Source organism: Ptychodera flava, chromosome 5 (genome assembly GCF_041260155.1).
Source record: "Ptychodera flava strain L36383 chromosome 5, AS_Pfla_20210202, whole genome shotgun sequence".
In the NCBI taxonomy this organism is placed as follows: Eukaryota; Metazoa; Hemichordata; class Enteropneusta; family Ptychoderidae; genus Ptychodera; species Ptychodera flava.
In genome coordinates, this window is record NC_091932.1 from 38,400,278 (window position 1) to 38,419,198 (window position 18,921).

The 18,921-nt window shown below is 37.7% G+C and overlaps 1 protein-coding gene across 1 annotated transcript; it reads right to left on the bottom strand.

Annotated features, from left to right (window-relative positions):
- Positions 1-1,972: 1,972 nt before the first annotated feature.
- LOC139133703 (15-hydroxyprostaglandin dehydrogenase [NAD(+)]-like) lies at positions 1,973-17,154 on the bottom strand. The gene is made up of 7 exons (XM_070700466.1): positions 17,032-17,154; positions 7,866-7,992; positions 7,515-7,621; positions 7,070-7,166; positions 6,802-6,878; positions 4,704-4,849; positions 1,973-3,685 (listed from the first exon to the last, which is right to left on the bottom strand). Exons 1-7 carry the CDS (start codon positions 17,143-17,145, stop codon positions 3,514-3,516), a joined length of 840 nt encoding a protein of 279 aa, XP_070556567.1. The 5' UTR covers positions 17,146-17,154; the 3' UTR covers positions 1,973-3,513.
- Positions 17,155-18,921: the final 1,767 nt, after the last annotated feature.

The following is an 18,921-nucleotide window of genomic DNA, read 5'->3' on the forward strand; positions in this document are numbered from 1 at the left end:
TGAATACTCCGACGTATTCTGTGTCCCCTTTGCTAAAAATACGGTATGCCGATTACCATGTAAGGAGATGATGACGTCAAGACAGATTTGTAGTGCGTTTGGTCTTGGATGGTGCACGAAGTTTTGTCGAGGTAGCTTGTGTATTTATTTCCTAAATGGGAGATATTAGGGTCGATCTAAAAGAAGGCCGAAAAATGTTATGATACTCTAAGCGAGCTGAACTCCAATGCGAATGGTTGGATAATTTGGAGGATGTCTAGACTGATCTCGTCTCATTAAGATTATTTGGCGGTCAGTATTGAATTTCAACTGCGTCACAAGTTTGCGTCGAACGGTCAACGAACGATATTTTAGAAATCTGGAGACATGGCACATCGCAGTTTTATTTTAGATTTATATTTTACAAAAGATGTAAGAAGCAATGATTTTGTTGAAAATTCTGAAAAAAATATAGGAAGATTTGATCGCGAACACATTTTCACTTGGGGGTCAACTAGCCCTGCGTACGATGCTGTGTGTTCCGCTACAGCTAACCGCCCCGCTCACCACAGCCCTGCAAAGACCCGTACGTTGGGTCGGTGACTTCAAATCCATTTTGGGACTTGACGTAAAAAGCCAAATTACTGCCGAAATTCAGCGTTCTTGGGCCCAAGTCGTATCCCAGCCTACCTCAGCTACTCGATTGCTTCCAAAAATGACAGTCTTTTATTCACTTCTCGTAAATAACCGTCGATGTCGGCAACTCTCTCGCTGGCCCTGCGTACGATGCTGTGTGTTAGCTGTAGCACATAGCATCGTACGCAGGGCTAGGGGTCAACATGGGGTCGCAGCCATGTTGCCTCAAAACTTATTTCTGTCTGCACTCAAAACTCAAAAATGCGCATATGAACCTGAAAAATCGATGTAATTTTGTCAAACTTCGGCGAAATTTCAGCCTATAGACAAAATTTCATCTAGGTAAGGTAAATTTACTGAAATTTGATCGACAAATAATCCTGAGCTTGAACGTGACAGCTCGCCTTCTCCGGGAAGTCATGCATCCGGCCAGCTGCCCATATGGCCGGGTGCATGAGATTGTTTTCAAGCGACGGCGGCAGACCGTACGGGGCTCTGGATATGAACCTACCGCTGGTGTAGCTGTAATAACTGTTGGGTTGTTTTAATCACCACGGACGAAGTCCGAGGGGACTTATAGGTTTGGTCATGTCCGTGCGTCCGTTCACGCCTAGTACCCAACCCCATACAGATGCACGTCGATTTGTTTCACAATGCTTTCAAATTTGGCCGTGTTAGAGGACTTTTTAGTTTACACCTCCATAGACTCCCATGTATAAGGCAGTTCTCCATAGATTCGCATGTATGATGCCAAGAAAAATAAAAATTTAGTTTCTCATCGTATTCATATTGCCTAAAGGATGCAGTGACACAGTTTTTTTGTCCCCACGGATAAAGTCCAGGGGGCTTATAGATTGGCTCATATCCGTCCGTGAGTCCATCAGTGAGTCCATTGGTTCACGCAGATATCTCAGACATTTTGACAAAATATCATGTGACCTTGGTGACCTTTGACCTCAAATATACATTATTGTCCATAACTCAGTAACCACAAGTGCTAAACCTTTCATATTTGGTATGATGGGACACCTTATGACGCCACATATTGTACCCCATTAATTATGTGCATATCTAATTATGAGCGAGCCAATAGAGCAAGAGGTCTGATTTCTGGTATATAGGGATAAGTTAACAATATAATTTGTTTGACAAAACTTCACGTGACCTCAATGACCTTTGACCTCAAATATACATATTTGTCCACAACTCAGTAACCACAAGTGCTACACCCTTCATATTTGGTATGAAAGGACACCTTATGACACCATATATTGTACCTCATTAATTATGTGCATATCTTATTTTGAGCGAGCCAATAGAGCTAGAGGTCTGATTTTTGGTATATAGGAATAACTTAGCAATACAATTATTATGACAAAATGTGACGTGACCTCAATGACCTTTGACCTCAAATATATATATTTGTCCACAACTCAGTAACCACAAGTGCTACATCCTTCATATTTGGTATGATAAGACACCTTATGGCACCACATATTGTACCTCATTGATTATGCGCATATATAATTTTGAGCGCGCCAATAGAGCTAGAGGTCTGATTTTTGGTATATAGGAATAACTTAGCAATACAATTATTTTGACAAAATGTCACGTGACCTCGATGACCTTTGACCTCATATATATATATTTGTCCACAACTCAGTAACCACAAGTGCTACACCCTTCATAAATGGTATGATGGGACACCTTATGACACCACATATTGTACCTCATTAATTATGCGCATATCTAATTCTGAGCAAGCCAATAGAGCTGGATGTCCGATTTTTGGTATATAGGGATAACTATAGGGTAGAAATCTGAATATGCCCATCTAAATATTAGACATCTACCATCGAGAACAAAAAAAATTTGCTGTAATTTGAATATTTAAGGAGTTTAAGCAATTCCCGCTATAAATAAAGAACCCCTGCCTCAAACTCCACAAAAGTTGCTAGACATATTTTGCCGTTGTCATGCCATTGCTTCGTTTAATAACCAGTTAATCAAATGCCTCATTGACAGGAGGAAATTCAAGACCATATTTGAATAGTAGTATATATTGTCCTCAAAATTACTCTATCACGGCCCAAGTACTCATTGCCTTCAGCAATACTGCCTTTTTTTAAATAAAATCGCTGACTTCACCGACGTTTTTTTCAGTAATCACCTATTTGTATTTGCAAACAGTATATTTGAAAATTAAATCATACCATCGTATCGTTACCTATTTATATTTGCAAACATGTCACCCTCACACCTTTCAAAATAAAGATGGCTTGGTGTTAATATAAAGACTTTAAGAACATAATCTGAGACCTTGGGACTCCCTTGTAACTTACCTATTTATATTTGCAAAATTTATGTCATTATCTGTGTATTTATACTACGGCCACCTAGATAAAATCATATGATTCCAATATTTTATTTTCTATTTAAGTTCCTCATCACCTTGGATATTTATCCCCAAAAAGCCGATCCACGTCGATTTTTATCTATATTTGGGAGCTTAACATTCGGATCGTTTAAGACGAAAGAATCCTTTATAATCAGTGATTATTTATCGCTTTATTGACTCTCTCATTGATTAAGTTATTCTCGATTTCTCTACGTATCATGAGATAAAATTAATATAAAAGTGCTCAAGAGTGCCTTCATCATTATAGGTCAGCTAAGTATGACAATTTAGAAAAGAATTTCCCGACTATCTGCTCTAATTGATAAATTTAGCAATATCCTGCTTTAAGGCATGCTTAGCAACTACCTGAATATCATATTTTCTGACGGAAATTACAACCACTCAAGGAAGCTATGCGACGCAACATTGTTAGCGCCTGGTGATAGGTCTGCGTTGTATGGAATTGTCCAACTATATGTCTTCCGATGTGTTGATTTCTCTCACTGGGACGAAGATGGCGGCAGCTTTGAGATTTTTCCGGCTTTTCGGAGTATAGGTATGTCTGGCTCTTCTACAACCATCATCGAATTGTTCTCGTACACAAAGATTGCGCAGCCGTTATATTGAGGATCTTCGATCAACTTGATGACTACTTCGGCAACTCCGGTGGGTCTGGAAGTAGACGGGTATTAATCAGAGTGAAAATGTTCTCCATGTCATTGCCCGTACCTACGTATGTACGTATGTATACATACGACGTTTTCAATCACGTTTGAACTCACAATCTACGGTATGAAGTCACCTAGTGGAGAAGCAACAGACAGAACCACTCGGCCAACTCCTCACTCTCAAAAGAGGGTGGTTCAATAACCGAGCTTAGTTTCTACATTTTTCTGACTGTGACCCCTCAACACGTTGTAGAGTTCATGAAGCATTCACGCTCTAACACCCACTATCATACATCGCACACAAACTTTTACTTTACTAGGCGAAAGACAGTCTCGGGGACAATTCTGTATACCAGCAAAGTTATCAACCCATGTACTGTGTTTTAAATCGTATGTACCGTATCTATCTATCTATCTATCTATTTATCATCTATCTATCTATCTATCTATCTATCTATCTATCTATCTATCTATCTATCTATCTGTCTGTCTGTCTGTCTGTCTGTCTGTCAGTCTATCTATCTATCTATCTATCTATCTATCTATCTATCTATCTATCTATCTATCTATCTATCTATCTATCTGTCTGTCTGTCTGTCTGTCAGTCTGTCAGTCTATCTATTTATCTACCTATCTATCTATCTATCTGTCTGTCTGTCTGTGTCAGTCTATCTATCTATCTATCTATCTATCTATCCATCTATCTATCTATCTATCTATCTATCTATCTTTCTATCTATCTGTCTGTCTGTCTGTCTGTCTGTCTGTCTGTCAGTCTATCGTCAGTCTATATATCTATCTTTATCTATCTGTCTGTCTGTCTGTCTCTCCGTTTGTCTGTCTGTCTGTCTGTCTGTCTGTATGTATGTGTCTATATGTATGTATGTTTATATGTATTCATGTATTTACATATGTTTTTGTATGTATGTATGTATGTATGTATGTATGTGATGTATGTAGGTAGGTAAGGAGATAGTAAAATTTACTGTACTGTTCAATTGCGAAGAGGAAATTGTACTAACGGCATAAGGTTCAATGTTTCTATCTGCTTCCTTATTTCTGCTTTGTATCTTACACCGTCTTCAGCATTTGTGACAAACGAAGTGTCGACAAACTCTGGGCATATTGTTGATACGCGTACTCCATTTTCAACTATTTTGGGTTCTTTCTGTGAAAACATGAAAAAATGTGCAAATGATCAAGAAGGAAAACTATATGTGGTAAAGAAATGCAAGAACAGTGTCTCTACTGGTGCAGCCCGTATAATGAAACGGAAAGAAATCTCTCCTTGTACAGCTGCCATTTCACAGTTAGGCCCAAGATATCGAATTCTTTTATTGCGTCCCCTAAAATTCTTGAAAGGTAAGTGGTAAATAGTCAAAGACAAAGACAGAAAACAAAGATTTACAGACGGAAAAGCCACGCGATAATGTCCTATATAATAAGACTATGTTATTTTTTTCCTGAAAATCTCATTATCTTCACGCACGAAAAAACCCTACGAATTTCATTACATCGGTCTTATAATGTAGTAGCAAGACTATTCTTAGTTGAACCACAATTGAGAAAGTATAATTAGCCAAGCGTTTCTTACGTAGAGGGGGGGGGGACTAGCCATAATTAAATAGAATATCGTCAGCTTTTAATTTTACATACCTAATATGCATTTGTGACAATTTCAGGAGAAGTGCGCGGGAATGATTAAAATTGACGCTTCGTCCGACGCGGTAATAAAAACAAAACTTAGCAACACATTTGGCACTTGTCAACAGCGACATATCCCTAACTGCAATTACACCATTTCACTTAAACTCTCTAAAATTAATATTTCGGGGGGAACTGAATCTCATGAGAAGTGAGCCCTCTAAGCTAGAGGGCGTGAATGAATGCCAACGGAGTAAGTTTCACTAAATAAGTCGTTGATGATATAAACAATACTTTAATTACAAGTATTTTACCAATCGCCCGTGAACGGTAGGATTTATCCATTCGAATTTGGATGTACATGCTACATTATAAGCATTTTCATGCCTGATATACAGTTACTAATATTTGTTTTGTTATGAATATTATTATGCAGAAAATGTTCTGATGTGTGGAGTAATCTTGGCTTTGCATATAGTTGACGTCATTTTGTTTAAGAGTTACGTCTGCGAGATTTGGTGGAAAGATCGAGAAGCAGGCTGGTTTTTGCTCTTTTGGTATTGGCCAGCTTGGAAAAGTCGTTCTGAACTCATAGTTATCTTTGTTCATTTTATTCTTTATCTTTGAAAAGGGAGATATAGCCATGTTGTTGCGGTTTTCTTTGCGTTGCTAAAGTTAGTATTGTAAAAACGTCACGTAAATTGTACTGATATTAGGAAGTTAAAGGTTGCCGTTTACTGTATGTTAATTCTTTCGGGAACCCTCCAACGGCTTCAAATTGAGTCCATACGGACAGCAAATTGTAAAGTATTGTAAAAATTTGGAAACAGCCTTTGAAGTTCACCCTACAAACATTAAGATACACTGTAGCAGATACCTGAAACGAGGTAGATATCTTTGCCTGTTCTGACTTTAAGTGGTGATGCAGATCTATGATTTCACGACCACTGTTTTAATTTCCAAATTCTGAAAACACTTTGAGTCCAGAGAGAGTGAATTGTCCATGGAAGCAATTCTTGATAAAAGAATGGCTTGGCAAAGATAGAGGGGCATTGTAAAGATAACTTAGGGCCAAACCCCTTTAGGGATCGAACTTAGGGCACTTCATAATAATCATAAAGAGGACTGTTTCCATTAGTATGCCTTGGCTACCCAAACACTGCAACTTATCAACATGATCTTCATAAAAGATCACACAGGTGCCTATTCGTTAGTGACATATCTTTCATATCAGAAACACAGGATAAGATCTAGACACGATGGTTTTAAGATCCAGAACAGACTACATCCTTCGGGGTAAACGTTCTCATGTTCTTATCCTTGTCAATTAATATAAAAGTTTCATCCTGTAAATCTTCTACTGTAGAAAAATTAAAAGATACTTAAATGGTTGTGTGTGGTTATGTGTAATTCTATACAAATGAACCCTAAAGTCTAGAACGAGTAAGTATGTATCAACAAATGAAAGTGACGTACAGCTGCAGCCCTTGAGAAGCCAACAACCCCGTGTTTTGTAGCTGTGTAGACAGGTCCATATGGATTGGTGATCAAACCTGAAAAACAAAACAAATATGACAGAAAAAATGTTACTCGCTGTCTCCATTCAATGAGGAAGAATAGAAATGCAAAACATTGAAATTGTTAATAAGGATAACAGACAAGTTACTTGTACTTCTAATATTCAACTTCCAATAGTTAATTTCCAAAGGTGCTAGATGCATGGATTAATTCTAAATACTCATACCGGCAGCAGATGCTGTATTAATGACGACACCACCATTTCCGCCATTTTGTGTTCCCATTAATTCCACCGCCAGATATGTTCCAGTGATCACGGAGGTCTGTAAGGTATAGATTTATGCTTCTTGATTTAAAACTTTCACACTATTGAAAGAAGTATTAATCGCCATAGAATTATAGTGATTACAGTAAGTTTAAATGCCCTTTACATAAGCTGAGAAGTTTGGCTATGTTGGCACGTGGTTGACTATGAGGTTGATATTCTATCAATATATCCTTGACCGAGAGACTACAAACTTTGAAGTTACGCTCTCTAAGAATGTCGTAATTCACAAAAATACAGACAAAATCAATCGTGCATTCACGGGAAAAGTCAATTTGTGTGGTGCACTGTAGAGTGGATAAGACTTGTACTTACTCAAACAAATCTGAAATGATTTTTAACTTACCAGATTGGTAGCAATCGTCTTAGCAGGTTGATATTCATTGGAAATTCCAGCGTTGTTGCACACAATGTCAAGTCGGCCGAATTTCTTTTTTACATCCTCGAAGGTAGCTGTACAGGAATCAAAAGTATATATATATATATATATATATAAAGTCACGTGACGGAAAAGATAGGACACTTGTCAGAGTGCAACCTTGTAAAATTCATGGTAATTTGTGAAAAAGAGCTCATGTGAAGTCAACAGAGGGGCAACATAGCAAGATACAACAACTGACAAACTATCCACATACATTCATACACGGTACTGATGATGTACAAAGAAAAATAATACAAGCGATTGTTTGAAACTCACATTTCAGTTCTTTGTCACTGGTGACGTCACACTTCACAAAGACGATTCTTCCATCCCCAAAAGTCTTCTGAAGCGAGGCTGTGACCTCTTGTCCTTTAATCGGATCGATGTCCACGATGCCAACTCCCTATGTAATACAAAACTCGGGATATGCTAATGATGCTGGATGACCATATATTGCTTTGACCAATAAAACATACGCACATAAACGCACACTAATGTCAATGTGTACAGACTACTAATATATCAATGGACACCGGCGCTTTGTGTCTATATAGGAAAGAATGGACACCAACATTGTACTTTATTTTCTTGTCATCTAAAAGCCGTGATGCTCTCTATTTTTGGTATTTTCTGTCACAGTAATTTAGAGGTTTAAGGTAGTATGCACCTCGAAAGTGAAAGACTTAAACTTTTGCTCTAACTTTCCTCAAGGGATCTTTCAATCATTCTCTTTCAAAATCAAGAATAAAAATAGGGGTCAACGTGCATATTTTTGTACTAGAGAAACAAATTACCCAAGATTTACCGATATTAGAAATTCAAAATGGCCGCCATCCCTGTGTTAACTCTATGGAGAAAAATTAAAATTTTCGAATTTCGAAAAACTAAGCCGGTGAAAAGTTTTCTTTCACCAAGAGCTTTATAATGAACCCCACATGTGGTATCAGAAGAGAATTGTAAAAGTTTGAGAGTCCGAATGTCTGTCCCCGAGGTGCGTTCTACCTTAAGCGATGAAATAAATCAACATGATGAAAATACTTGTATTCTTCAATTTGATAAAGAATAACAAAATAAGTAGCAACAGCCACAAAGACAAAAACCTTAAACATCGAGATTACTCTGTTCCCTATACTATACATATTTGTCATGAAAAGACCATTAACACGATTGGAACTAATTTGGGAAAATTGGGTGTCGAAGTAATGTCTTTAAAATCTGCAAATGTAAGCTCATCTGCTTTTCTTTTTACGTTACACACTTGTTTTTATGAGTAATTTGTAATATTGAAACATTCAGCTATAGGGCACCTAATATTTTTGAGAAACTTGAAAAATATGAAGATCCAATTATCCCAAATTAGTTCCAATCGTGTTCATTTTCATTCATTCGCCAACCGCTTAAATTGCTGACATGATGACAAGGTCCTAAATGAAATACAATTTTACAAAGCCCCATTATTGTTCTGATTAGTATCAGTGACCACTGGAACAGATATTTTAACCCTTTGAGCGCCAAAGTCAATTTTAGTTGCCTTTATAAATTATACCTCAGTCAATTCTTGTCAGATTTTTGCAAAAAACTTTGATAAAAAACTGTGGGTGATGAAAAATTGTGTTCATTTGGTCCTAAGTAATCAGAAAAATTACAGAAAAGTTGATAAAAATTGGTATAATGTAGCATAAAAATTTTGGTGGGAAAAAATACAGCACTCAAAGGGTTGCTACAGGGTATGATCACAGCGGTAGGACACAGTGTGCTACAAACATCTCTAGATGTTCGGCGGAAGAATCTGGAAAGGTTTCTCCTTAGTTCATACCGCCTATCACAGTACAATAAATTATCCACAAGTTTGTTTAGTACTTCTGCAATAGTGTGCAGCATTTAAATATTTGATTTATTATAAAGTACATTTGGATGTTTCTAATTTAGTAAAAATTTCAAAATAACAATTGAATAACCACAAAGGTCATATATTGCAGCTACTACAAATGCCATACTCTTGGTAAGGAAATAATGACAAAATGAAGGGGTCACTCTCTGAGAAAAGTTGGCTTGTAAAAAGGCTATTTCCTCTCACACATCAAGCATCATTTTCTGAATCATTTAAAGGGACATATGAGAACAACCGTGAGTTTTAATTTATTTTAAAACTAGTCTATGATTTATCTATACATGGGAGACATGGTAGACTTCACTTGAAAAAGCCTTAATAGTTCACAGCACAATGAATCATGGGATAGCTCCGGTACTGTCGCTCATACACACAACCTGAACAATTCAAGAACCCCCCTTCTAGCTCATAATAATTTTGAAGATACCCCAATTCAAATTATACCTTCAGTCTACAAAGGAAGTGATGAGAGGCGTATTTCATTTTTCATAAAATCATCTTATATGGAGCCTATAACACAGATTTGTTTTGTGTAATCCTGGCCCTAGAGGAACTCTGTGATCACTTTAAACCCAATGACCTTTCAATACAAGCAAACAATGTGGATACAGGGTCCCTGATGGTCTGTAAGAGGCATCAGGTGCTACTCAGTATGGCAACTTACCACAAACACTTGATTTCATAACCTTTCTGGCGAATATAAGGCAACTGGTATATACATGACGACTGCACTGATTACGTATTTAAGCATTCACCAGCAGTACAGCACGCGACGTTTCGAAACATAATGCCGCAATAAAATTTGAAATGGCGCTTGCATTGTTCTTCGCTCGATCTCTGGATCAAGAATTCTTTGACAAACTACGATTGCATCAAAATCTTCTTCAAAGCATCGTTAGCATAGCATCTGTTGTAATTAACCCGTATATGTTGTCTGTGTGCTTTATTTTCAAAGGTCTGCAAGAGAATACTCAAGGTCAACAAGAGAATATTCAAGATCAACAATGTTCTGCAGAAAAAAGACAAAATACGATCATTTGCGAAATGCGAACATTTTTTTCTTTGTGTTATAGCAATTTATGTCTCTGTCCTTTAATATGCAAAAGTGCCATTTCAACATTGACATAAAGTCTCCATTATGTAGTTATAATAATTATATCTAATTCTCGGGGTTAGGCCCCTATAGGTGTCAGTTTAAAAGATACTGGTTTATATTATTAGGGGCAGGTCTGTCCTCGAACTCGGTCGCCGAATCCAATTGTAAGGAGTCAAACATGCAAAATATCGTACGGAATATTTATCGTTCTAAATATACAATAAGTTATGAAGGTTGTTGTAAACACACTTTATGACGGAACAGTGTTAGCTTGATTGACGATTGCCAATTCAATGGCTTCAGAACGAATATCAATTCTATTAATGGCAGGACTCGGCCATGAGGGCAAATAAGGTCAACAATTTTGCGATGACGGTCTTCATTATAATATTCTCGGTTTTGTAAGCGAATGCAAGAACCTTAACTTCTCAAGAGACTTGATATTATCGGTGTATTTCAAAATTCGGGAGATGAAGGAGAATGTTAGATACTTTGGCTTATCCTTGATACAGGAATAAACTCATACTCCAGGCAGATTCGAATATTCACATTAAAATGTGAGGTCATGTTCCGCGACATGTTGGTATAGTGGTTATTATAACACACCACATGCTCATTCCATGTCGCGATTCGCCAAGAATATGTCACGTGACGGAAAATAGATACGTCTAGTCCCCATCGGATCGACAAAAGTGACGTCAGAGGGTATTTTTTGAAAAGCTATTTCCCTAGGGAAATAGTTTTGACCAAATTTGGAAAAGTTCCCGGTCACGTGACCGTAGTGTCGTCTGCAGCTTTGCAACAATGGCGGGTGACTAGAACGTGATGTGCGTCCGGGATAGGTGACGACACATTCTCTGAAACAGATTTTCCAACATTTTCCAACATTCCAACAGCGTAGGAACTTGAACAGCTCATCGACGGAAAAGATTAAAGTGCAACTAAGGATGTCGCTAGGTATGCTTAGAATATTTTTGAAAGATAGTGGTACCACGTACGTACAACTGAAACCGCTGTGGAAACATCGCCCGGTAAACTTGTCACAATGGATTGTTGCCGTGCAAAATATCAAAACACATTAAAATCTATATAACAATACAACATGAGCATGTGGTGTGTTATAAAACACCTATAGCCTGGTCTTTATTCGGGCTATAGCGCTCGTCTATTACCCTCGTGGCCGTGTGTTACCAGAAACACATCGCTATACCCCTCGGCCTACGGCCTCGGGGAATAGCGATGTGTTTCTGGTAACACACGGCCCCTCGGGGTAATAGACGGGCGCTATATAGCCCTCATGACCAGGCAATAGGTGTTTACTATAGTATGACAAACAGCGACATATGGACAAATCCCCCACATACATCATATTGGGAAACACCTGTACAGAATGATTACCTTCTGCTAGTAAAGCATGTCGAACAGTAGACTGACACGAGTTTAGGTGGGTGCATTTTAGGAGAAAGTTACCTGAAAATGATTTATTACTTTCTCACAAGGAAAAACAAAGAGAAATAAGGACCTATCTTGGTGTCAAACATTTCATTTCCTGGACTTACCTTGATGTCGATAATTTCGTTTCTACTGCTATGAGAAAAAAAGACTTGCATGCAATTTTAATTCGTAAAAAGCATTCATGATACAAAAATCGTGCGAGGAAAGCCTCACGTGAAAACTGAGGTGAAAGCGTGGTTCCAGATTTTTGTCGTCACGTGATTATGATAGAAAACAGGGTCAAATGGGGATGTGTGTTTGTCAACTGTGGAAAGTGCAACCCGTCTTATTGAAGCTCTACTCAGGTAGAGTTGACTTTTCAGATCCTCAGATTCAGATCCTCAGATCTCAGACCTCAGATCCTATAACTTCAGACGCAGATTCGGAACTTAAATTTCACAACTTTCAAAGTTTGATGTAATATACTGATAAATAAAATATAATTTAGATTTGAAAAGGCTTTAGAAATTATTTATTTCTCTCTCGAATCTTGAACGAAAAACTTCGATCTCAGAATCAGAACGTCATCAGTCGAAGACAGGGTGCGCAATGATTCGACTTGTTATATCATCACGTGAACGTTCCTCTATAGTCAATACATAGAGACATAGAGATAAACACACACCAGCGATCGAACGATCAAGACCGCGACGATCATGTAAATGCTGGCTATCGGCTGCCCGTATATTACCATCTGTCGTAATATTGATGGCGAGGGAATATAACTAATCCATGTTGGAAGCCAGTGACCCCGGGCTAAATCAGAATTCAGGGGGTCGGAAGAAGCAAGTTAGCTAATCTGTAATTGTAGACCCGTGTTCGTTGAAACTTGTTAAGCGAAAATGTTTATGTAGACGTCCGACTATTTTGTTTTCATTCATAACTGCCTTGTATATGTCATATTCAAATTATTTTTTTAAAAATTGCAATCATACCGTTAATACGGGTATAGTAAAAGGTTTGTAAATTCGAATCTGCATCTGCAGTTATAGGATCTGAAATCTGAGATCTGAGGATCTGGATCTGAGGATCTGAGGATCTGAAAAGTCAACTCTACCGCTCTACTCATGTGCATGATTCGTGTGAAAATCTTGTAGGCCGCTGAGTAAAATGAATGAAATTAAAGTAGGACCCGTTTACGTTTATGGAAATTTCTCATCGGACAAGCGTCAAGAAGTGGCGAATCATAAAAAAAACTTCGTGTATTCTGGCGATTAAGCACTAGTGCAAACGGTACTATTAACACTAGTCACGGCGAACAAGAATCATTGGCCAGTAGTTTATGGCAAGCCAAACGTTGCAATATTCTTGAAACCTATTTTCTTTTTGCATAAAACATTTTCTTTGTGTAGGAAACCATTTTCTTTTTGTAATGGTCCATTTTCTTTGTGTAAAAATCTATTTTCCTTGCATAAAAACCTATTTTCGTTTTGTAAAATCCATTTTCTTTGTATAACAACTTATTTTTCTTTGTGTAAAAAAACATTTTTTGCTAAAAAAAATTTTCTTTTGTAAAACCTTTTTTCTGTTTGTACAAACCATTTTTTTGGTACAAACATATTTTCTTTTGTACAAACCTATTTTCTTGTTGCACAACCTTCATTCATGTTGTGTTGTTCACATAACCTTGGAATAAAGATGGCGCTCTAGTGAAATGTGCTCTGGTCAAAGGTTATTTGCAGATGCCACGAGTAGATTAGCCCACCAGTCGCTTAGAATCTTTGTTTTTGACTTTTAAATGAATATTTTTCAACTTATTGAGTAATTAATTGTCCCCTATTCGTATTAACTGTTTTAATCTACGTTGCTGATATAGTTTTTACCAGGTCACATGATCGAGCGACACCGCTTTGGAGAATGACGCGTACGGTCACTCCCACCTACAGTAGACTTGCTTCACCCCACGATCTAAGCGCCAGCCTACCTAGCGCGAGGGCAGTGCGACATTGCACATCTAATGGCGATATTTGATATGTATCGTCTAGTATCGATGCTAGAAAATATGATCTTAGAGTCTAGTATAGTTTAATATGACCGCTTAGAACTCGTTACATAATACGATTTATGATTAATATCGATACTATCCGATACTATCATCTAGTATCGTCTAAGTATTCCAACTGGACGATACTTTATGACGACTTTGACTGGGTCCTTATTTATCAAGGATTTTTGAATTCTGGCATACTAGAATAATAAAATACTAAAGAAAAAGATGGGTCACCATGCTTGACTTTTTACAAATGTACGATGAAAAGTAATTGTTTTTCATGAATTCGCGTAAAGCAATATATAAAACCATTCATTGCAAGTTCATGCTGTGAATGAAAGTTTCACATTCTCATCGTACAATGACAAAAGTAAAACTTTGAAAAGTAAAGACTTTAATTTAAATGAAAAGATGTGTGACCAAATTTGCCATTATCACATCCAAAATTTCAGAGATGAAATCGTTAATTTGATGTACTATTTTAACCTTCCAGTATTGTCGATTTCATACAACTTTTTAAGTAGCATCTCAGTCATACATGTTTGGTACTTTTGAAAAAAAATCGGTCACTGGGTAGGTCCCTGTGCTCAGTATTTTCATAATTTGGCAAAATGTAGCCAGGAATTCACAGTTTGCCTCTCTCTTGTGTGCTCTTCAGGTGTCATTGACCTGGCCAGTGTTAGAGTAACTCAGGTCAGCCTAGATTGATAAATCCAAAAGTCCACTAATGCATTCAAAATGAATCAATTTACACTTGCCATAGGAATATGGCGTACATCCCTAATAAATATACGGCTAGATGATAATTTGAGGGTGACTTGAAAAATTCTGACCATGCAGATTACATGCAGATGAGGGGACTTGAAATTTTTTTATAAGGATATTGAGGAGACTGAAAAAGATTTCAATCGCGGTTCCCCCCCCCCCCATTATTTTTGAACGCAGCTTTACGCAATGGCACTTCTCACGTAAAATTAAATCAAGACAAATTTTGCTGGAATGTATTTTATATTATTACGCCATTATCAAGCCCACTGACTTTTGGTAAGTCTAGCGGCTCTGCTACGCGAGGTCAGAGCATGTATAAGCCACGGTCCCACTGCCACGGTCCACAAGAGGAGGGACCGTGTTACGCCGACCACACACCTCCTATAGGCTTTCTCAAATCGCTGACATGGTTGAAAAAACGATAATCATGCTGCCGAAGCCTCGTGAAGACAGCCTTCTTTCTGACATGTCCCACTGTGAAACTATCTCTTTCAACGTAATGATACAGTCATTGGACTTCAACATCTGTGATGAGACGAAATTCTCGCAAAAAGTTAAATAATGACGCTAAAAGAAATAATTATACCGTGCACCGAACGGTGTGCACGGACACAGTCCCTCTATCCACTGTGGCACGGAACACACGAAACCTTGACCACGCGTAACACATCGTCCGCTCGCACGGGTCCGTTACTTCGACTAGCGTCTCCCAATAACAACCTCATCGGAGAGCATCCAGCTGCCCTGACACGAGACCTTGGCAAGCGAAGATGCGCACAGAAGAGCCGACCAGTACTGCGGTAACACAGATAGCACATAACTGGTGGCGTCTGCAAATAACCTTTGACCAAAACGCCATAGTTCGAAGGTTACATGACCCTATACGAATGACCGTTTTGGAATACAAGCATAGGTTATACTTACAGGAATGAAAGTTTTACAAACTTGCGTATGTTATTTTATTAATATAGAAGAAGATATTTCAAATAAAAATAACACATTTTTAAAGAGAAACGTGAGTTGAACAAGCACAAACAGATGTGACACGTGACCAATACGAATGGTCGCTTTGGAATACTAGGATGGGCTCTGCAACATGAATGAAGGTTGTGCAACAAAAAAATACGTTTTGCAACATGAATGAAGGCTGTGCAACAAGAAAATAGGTTTGTACAAAAAGAAAATAGGTCTGTACAAAAAGAAAATGTTTTGAACAAAAAGAAAATAGGTTTTACAAAAAGAAAATGTTTTTTACAAAAAGAAAATGTTTTGTACGAAAAGAAAATGTTTTTTTTTTAAAAAGAAATTTTTTTTTTGCATAAAGAAAACAGGTTTTCACACGAACAAAATGGGTTTTTAGACAAAGAAAATAGGTTTTCATACAAAGAAATGGGTTTTTACACAAAGAAAATTGATTTTACACAAAGAAAATAGGTTTTCATGCAAAGAAAATAGGTTATAACACAAAGAAAATGCATATTCACAAAACGAAAATAGGGGTTTGGACAAAGAAAATGTTTTGTATAAAAAGAAAGTAGTTTTTTCTAGAATATTGCAACGTTTGGCTGCCATAGTAGTTGGCCTGTTTATGTATTTATCCTTACACTGATTAGATAGTCCTTGTGACTCATTGAGTCATCTTCCCTTGCCAAGGCCTGCTGTTCGGGCAGCTGGAAGACTCCTGTCTGGCTAACGAGCCGTGCGAGCGGATGATGTCGTCGAGTAAACTGAGCTGAAGCCTTGCCATCCATCTATCGCGTGAATAAGCATATAATGACCGATGCGAAGTGTCGACGCAGTTTTCAACGTAAATGTAGGTTGAGTGAATATAACATCCTGCACACACAATCCATGCAGTCGTCTTAAATACACCAGTTAAGCGTGGATGAGACCAAAATTTTGTTAAATTTCTTCCCAAATTCTGATTCCTCAATTCATTACATCACATTAAGGATGTGTTGACATATTCAAAATTTTAGGAAGCACTTGGCATTTCCAAAGGACAACAAAGGAATTTTCTCATTGACCATTGTCACGCCAGGTTACATAATTGTCTGAATTTTTATCTTTGACCTTGCGGTGCAAGTAGACGTGCCCCAAGTCTGCTAGGCATATCAATGTCGAAACAAGATTGAAGGAATAAACTATAGCGGACAGGTAGGCCAGACAACGGCACAACCTCATCATTGAAGATATATCTTACCTGGGCTTCCTTGCGTAGCAGTATTTCCACTATAGCTTTACCAATACCATTGGCACCACCTGTGACCAGTGCTACCTTACCAGATATGTCCATGTTGTCCCTGTTCGTCGCCATCTTGCAAGCTTTTGATCATGACGTGTATTCAAATTTGTAATTCAAGGGAACACTCAGTTAATATGAGAGGGCGGGCCGAGGGAATTGAGAAGGCAAATTATTTAACAACCTGGGGGAGGGTCACATTGTACATTTTACATTTTCCAATTTTATGACATATACAAATTTACATTGTATTGTTTCCAGGATTTAAACTCTTTTCACCATATTCCTAAAAAATTGTAAAAACATAGCTGTCCCACCTACGTATCTTGTAGGGTCATATACAAATGTGTACATTATCAATGGTGCATGGTGTGTGTAGAATATTGCAAATCTATCCAACTATCTGTACACCTACCTACCTATCTATCAAGGTAGCCGAATCGATATATATATATATATATATATATATATATATATATATATATATAATATATATATATATATATATATAAATATATATATATATATATAAACTAATGAGAACAATCACACAACTACATCTGAGTGTCACTGCAAATTTTTGGGGCTTGAGAAAATGACCCATGTAGGACTTGGCCCAACGTCGTCCCGAATTCAGTTCGGATGCTCGACCAACTGAGCTAACGGATCAGTTCAAGTTGGTTAGACGTGCGCCGTCCTGTTGGCCTTTTTTCTTCCCTCTTTCGTTCAAGAGGAATGAAACCTTAAAAACAGATGTCATTACTTTGTACTTGGAGTATTTTGTGTAGTTGTTGATAGATAGATAGATAGATAGATAGATAGATAGATAGATAGATAGATAGATAGATAGATAGATAGATAGATAGATAGATAGATAGAAGGGTTGCTGGAGAAATGATTTACAATCTCATCTCTACAACATTGTTTCGTGAGCCGCTTGACTCACTCGTCACTGGTGTGAATATATATCTACATGGAGGACACATCGCTGATTACGCAGATGGCGGAATGTTAGTTGACATTGACAGTTGTCGCAGAACAATGTATTGCTACTGTTATGAATATTCATTTCCAAGGAGAGGAGTGATCTACGTAGCGGGATGTATTTGGACGTTATTATAGAAATAACGGGCGACGCGCTGACCATTAACGTTTATTTATGGGCAAGGGCGAGAGGAAAGCCAAAAATTAACAGCCCGTTAATTTTTGGCTTTCCTCGAGCAGCCTTATTGCGCACTTTATTTGGTCTAGCGAATAATGACAAGGGAATGTTTTTACCAGGACAAGTCGTGGCATGGGATTATGTTGTACCATTATGGAACTTTGATGAATTGATAAAAAGCACAATTTACTCAAATGTTACAAACATAAACAGACTAATTGAAATACGTGTTACGAATAAATCACACGTGCTTTAAAGCGCTAATTCAAGCACTAAGGGACACGTGCCAAATTTCACGATTCACGTTGTACAGTGTAAGCTTGAAACAGATGCATTTCACTCCAATTCACTTTATCGGTTCATCTACACTGATAAATCGCCATTAAGGCTTACAGGGGACCTTCTGTATACATTGAGTGGTGACCTGCGATATGAGTGTTTACAAATTCTACATGTAGGGACTTAGGTTGTTACGCTAAGGCACTGGAAAGAAATTAAAGGGAGGGAGGGAGGGCCGGTGTTATAACGCTGCGAGTACAACAGTGACCCTTCAAAAGTGTTTGCAAGAAAACAGTGACCATTTCCGATTTCCATGTGCAACAAACAGTGACTCTCCCCCTGCGTGTCACAGTCAACATTAATAATATTTTATTTTATATATAATTAATGAGCTCAACTATACTACACCA

Excerpts from the sequence above, each read along its gene's own strand:
- LOC139133703 (XM_070700466.1), bottom strand. The coding sequence starts at position 17,145 with ATGGCGACGAACAGGGACAACATGGACATATCTGGTAAGGTAGCACTG. Across the intron at positions 7,993-17,031 it reads TGCTACGCAAGGAAGCCCAG|GGAGTTGGCATCGTGGACAT; the intron begins GTAAGATATATC and ends TGTATTACATAG. Across the intron at positions 6,879-7,069 it reads TAATACAGCATCTGCTGCCG|GTTTGATCACCAATCCATAT; the intron begins GTATGAGTATTT and ends TTTGTTTTTCAG.